The following is a 4632-nucleotide window of genomic DNA, read 5'->3' on the forward strand; positions in this document are numbered from 1 at the left end:
TTACTTAATAATTCAATAAATCCGAACGAACATAGTTTACTATGACCACCATGGCTTAGATATTCCTTAAAAAAGTCTGGTGTTTACGGGTTTATCAAATAATTGGAAAAAATTTACGCTGCATCAGAACCTTAATCTCAATGCTCAACATTATTTAATAAGATATTTACGAAGTGAGAGATCCCAAATCCTGCAAATTTGAAAAGTGTTGTTCGGTTTTAGCACTAAAAATATGCATTCTGCTTTTCAACAACCAATTATTTATTACATACAATGCAAATTATGATAAACCAGACAGCATTGCTAAAACAAGAACAAGACTAACAACAACAACTAAAACAAAGCTTTCGCAAAACGACCCATATGGCCACACCATGTGCAACAATATTGTATAACACATTCTACAAAGTGTATTCACAACTAACGAAAAGTGCCAGTCATTAAACGTGTTGCCATTCACAAAATTATTGTGATCTCTTTTACACACTGTGTCAAATTGGAGAATTAATTAAATAAAAAATAGGAACATATGGAAAGGTACTTTGCTGATTGATAATTTATACACAGTCGGACATCATGCTAAACCATGTCATGTGAAACTGAATCTGGAAATATAACATTGCACAAGAGATATCGAACACTGAATAAATGTCATAAAAGAATTTACAAGTTTCATTAATGAGGATATGAGTAAAATGAAGGTAAACTGAAAATTATTTTTCTGGATTTCATGCATAAATAGAATTTTTATAGTCAACTTAAGATCAATGATAAGTTATACAATAAAGTATTAGGCATAGTTCAAATTCAAACAAATAAAACAAAGATCTAATACTTAGAACTTAGATATCAAACAAATCTTAGAAGTGAGATAAAATTCACAGATATGCAACACGAGCATTTCTATAAGAACTTTTTCTACTAATCTACAAGTAGCAGAAGAAATAAATATATAAAAAAAATTTCAAGTTAAGATCAGTTGGGACAAAATTATACTTGATTATATTGAAAGATCCTACATTATGCTGTTATGTAAATTGAATCAAATTGAAAGTTTAATGCTGTACCATTATTTTTGCAACACATTAAGTTATTTATATACAAACTCAGGCTTTTACATATTCTCCTCTGGTAGAAATTCTTTCACGAACTAGTTGCTCTAGTCCAAATAAATGACTATCCTTATCTTCTGGAATGTAAGTTTTCACAAATTCAGCTAAATTCAATAGATATTCTACATTTGGCCCACTCGGACCAACCGCGTTCACTATAACATCTGATATTTCATGCAAGGTTTCTGGACCAATAAAATTTGGGTTATCGGGTGTTCCTATATAAATAAGCAATTCAAAAGAAGGTATGGTTTTGTCTCTTGGAAAGAATGTTGTTTTCATCGTCTTATATCCACCTTTTTCTCTGTGGTCCAAATGCCTCAGAACTTCGTCTGATTTATCACATGGCAGCTTGTATGCTGCTCCCCACACAACACCCCCTACTTTTTCAACCAATGTCGCTACTCTGCCTGGCTGAAAATAATAATAAATAATTAGTTTAATGGTCAAACAAAAATGTTCAATTAAATATCAAACTTAATGGTGATATAACAGAATTTTTAACTGCCATGAATTTAAATATGGAAAGTGGAATTAGTCTTCTAAGCAATCAGGCATGAGTTGGCTTCTTATTTATTGTAAGTAGTTAGCATGGCCAGACTATAGTAGAACCAATAACAGCAATGCTTTTGTTTACTTTTGAATTGGATTTATCAAAATAAAATGGCATTACCAACTTGTTGACAACTTCGCTAACATTTGAATCAGTGTTTAAAATTAATATACTTCATTCTTTGCCGAATTCAGTAACTTGATAAATCAAGCCAAATAAAATAAACCAAAAGGTCTGTAATGTAAATGAATGTATGTAAGCCACTAAGCCTATATGTATTGTTCTGAGATTAACAAGTAACTACTGGAGTATTCATTTTTTAAATTTATAGACAAGTGCTGTACTAATTACAAATTAACTGCTGCTTCAGGATAGCATTTTTCGTGTTCGGAATCATCCGAATCAATTTTTTGGTGGAAACTATTGCAATGACGTTGTATTGCCCATGCATATATAATTTTTGTTCCGGATACTTTGTGAATATAATTCTCCCAAGAATGAAGAAAGATGATGATAGTCTACCTCTCACCCAGTTCAGGCTGGCCATAGCTAATACATAAATCATTTAATGCTCCAGACAAGATGCATGGAGGAAGAGATATTCAATTTAGCTAAAACTGAATAGAAACAGTCATTCAGTCATTAGAATACCAAAACAAAAACTTGTGATAGTTACTCTATTGCAAATTTGATCTTGCAAATAATTACTGAGATCTAACTAACTTAGCCCATAACAATTGCCTGATGAAGAAATTAAAGTATCCTTAACTTATCAACAACATGCGCTGTGAATGTGCTATTATTACTGTAATAATTTATTTTAGAGGAACCTGTATTTAACTTTACATGCCGAGGGAAAGTGTGGTACTTACATTATCCGGAACGCCTCGATGATCTTCACTGCTCTGCCAGAATTTTCGTTCAAATCCTTCAATGTATCCTATCACTTTTTGTACGAAAGGAAAGTCAGCTTTCCACAATAGAGAACCATAACCAAATATCCAAATGTGTGATGACGATCCGTTGCACATAGCCGAAGGTAGCGTTCTGCATAGCAGCTTCTAGCCTATACCACAAAACTCTTTTCAGCTTATGTAATACCACAGCAGAAAGGCAAAACGCTTTGTCGAGGTTCTTCGAAATCGATCTTTAAAAATAGCAACACCATTTCAATTATTGCGTCACAACACGTTCATCAATAAACCGGTTGTCGGAAACCGCAAACAGTGAGTCAGGCAATGACTTGCAAATTTCCCCCGAGATCTCGAAATTACGGAGAGAGATAGAGAGATTTATTTCGTCAACTAGAATACAAGCATGAATCAATGAAAATTATTTACAAAATACACAGTTATTTGGTATAGACCGGGGGGGGGGGGGGCTATACGACCATACGGTCATCAGAGTCCCCCCCCCCCCCCCCCCCATGTTCGCTATCAAGATTGACAGGTGTTTAAAAAATTAAAAAATAAACGGTACTCCTTGGACGGACAGTTGACTAAGTTACGGAATATTTGGGATTCGCTAAAAAAATTGGTTAAAACGTTCGTGGTCGGGGTTTGAGTTCCAGCAAGTCCATGATTAAACCATAGTTAAGTTACTGTTTTTTTAAGATTTTCACCTTAGTGGAGTGGACTATCTAGCACAGCCTTTCCCAAACTGTGTTCCGCGGAACACTAGTGTTCCGCGAGCGTCTCCGAAATGTTCCTTGGAAAAGGAATCCTAAATACGTCTAAAATGGTCGCCATGGCGATCTAAGAATCGCGGGGTTGTCGCCCAACTGACCGTTCTATATCGCGTCCTCGTCGGCCTAAAGTGAACTAACTAGGGTGGAGTAGTGGCATTTTCGTTAACCGTCGGCCTAGATTGTTGACTGTTAAGTTCATTATCAAGTTATTACAATGCTTTTGATTTTGTTATAGGCAAACAAGTAGGTTTAAAAAATAAAGGCAAAAGGTCAACTGTTCTTCCTCCATCTCTGCCTGGTTTTACTTTGAAATGCTGAAAAAATTAATCATTTTCGGTAAACTCTATTCAGAAGATAAATAAACGGCAGGTCCGCGAAATTGCGGGAAGTACTTTTATTTCCATTAGACGTAACATTAGAGGCAAACACTACGTAATGGAAAGTAAACGCCATAGAATGATAAAATGAATGAATTTATTCATATACACAGCATAAGAAACAATAAAACAGTTATAATAAATGCAATATGTAAAATATTCAATCATATTTTAAGTATGTTTAACACAATTCTGTTAGTTTTCGCGGCGCATTCAGCAATTGGGAACCGCTACATTACACCGGTTTTCTCTATCAATTTACTGTTTCATTTTTTGGTGTTCCGCGAGGCGAGATCAAAAGTGTAAGTGTTCCGTGGCCGAAAAAGTTCGGGAAACGCTGATCTAGCAAGTACAGCAGTAAATTAACAGCTAATAACAAATCAATGGACGTGGGCTCGAGGATTCATGTGATGATTGAAGTGAGAAAAAGTGGTTCAATTTGAGGAAACAGGGAAAACCTTGCATTCATCATAAAAATTTTGAAGCCACGGGACAGAGAGGGAGAGAATTTACTGCTATTTTCAAACCAGAAAATAAGCATACACATACATACAATATACGGATTTAAAGTTTTCGGTTTTATTTTTGGACACGGAGTGGACCTATGGATCGTTTTGTTGTTGAAGGGTTGTTTATTTCAAATATTTCTGTAGGCTTTATGGCTTTCGTTTTTTTTTTTCTGTAAGCTATGGCGTCATCAAAATTTGAGCACCGTGTGGCGGTTGCGCGAACAGCGGATGTCGTGCTCAGCGATCGTCGGCGGATTTTGTACTTGTAGGGACAATCATATCGAGTTGATTAAATTTCGGTAATACGGGCAAAACTATTATTATTAGTTGTAAATTGGGTTTAACTCAGATTCTTTGAACTAAGAAAAAACGAATTGGTTAAACAATTCTTAGA

The 4632-nt window shown here is 35.0% G+C and overlaps 1 protein-coding gene across 1 annotated transcript; it reads right to left on the reverse strand.

Moving 5' to 3' along the window:
• Nucleotides 1-237: 237 nt before the first annotated feature.
• LOC120331677 (putative glutathione-specific gamma-glutamylcyclotransferase 2) lies at nucleotides 238-2866 on the reverse strand. Its single transcript, XM_039398800.2, has 2 exons — nucleotides 2538-2866; nucleotides 238-1526 (listed from the first exon to the last, which is right to left on the reverse strand). Exons 1-2 carry the CDS (start codon nucleotides 2694-2696, stop codon nucleotides 1107-1109), a joined length of 579 nt encoding a protein of 192 aa, XP_039254734.1. The 5' UTR covers nucleotides 2697-2866; the 3' UTR covers nucleotides 238-1106.
• Between the last annotated feature and the right edge of the window lie 1766 nt (nucleotides 2867-4632).

This window comes from Styela clava, chromosome 6 (assembly GCF_964204865.1).
Source record: "Styela clava chromosome 6, kaStyClav1.hap1.2, whole genome shotgun sequence".
NCBI classification, from domain to species: Eukaryota; Metazoa; Chordata; class Ascidiacea; order Stolidobranchia; family Styelidae; genus Styela; species Styela clava.

Coding starts and splice junctions, on each gene's coding strand:
- LOC120331677 (XM_039398800.2), bottom strand. CDS start 2,696: ATGTGCAACGGATCGTCATCACACATTTGGATATTTGGTTATGGTTCT. Junction 1,527..2,537: donor ATCGAGGCGTTCCGGATAAT/GTAAGTACCACA, acceptor TATTATTTTCAG/CCAGGCAGAGTAGCGACATT.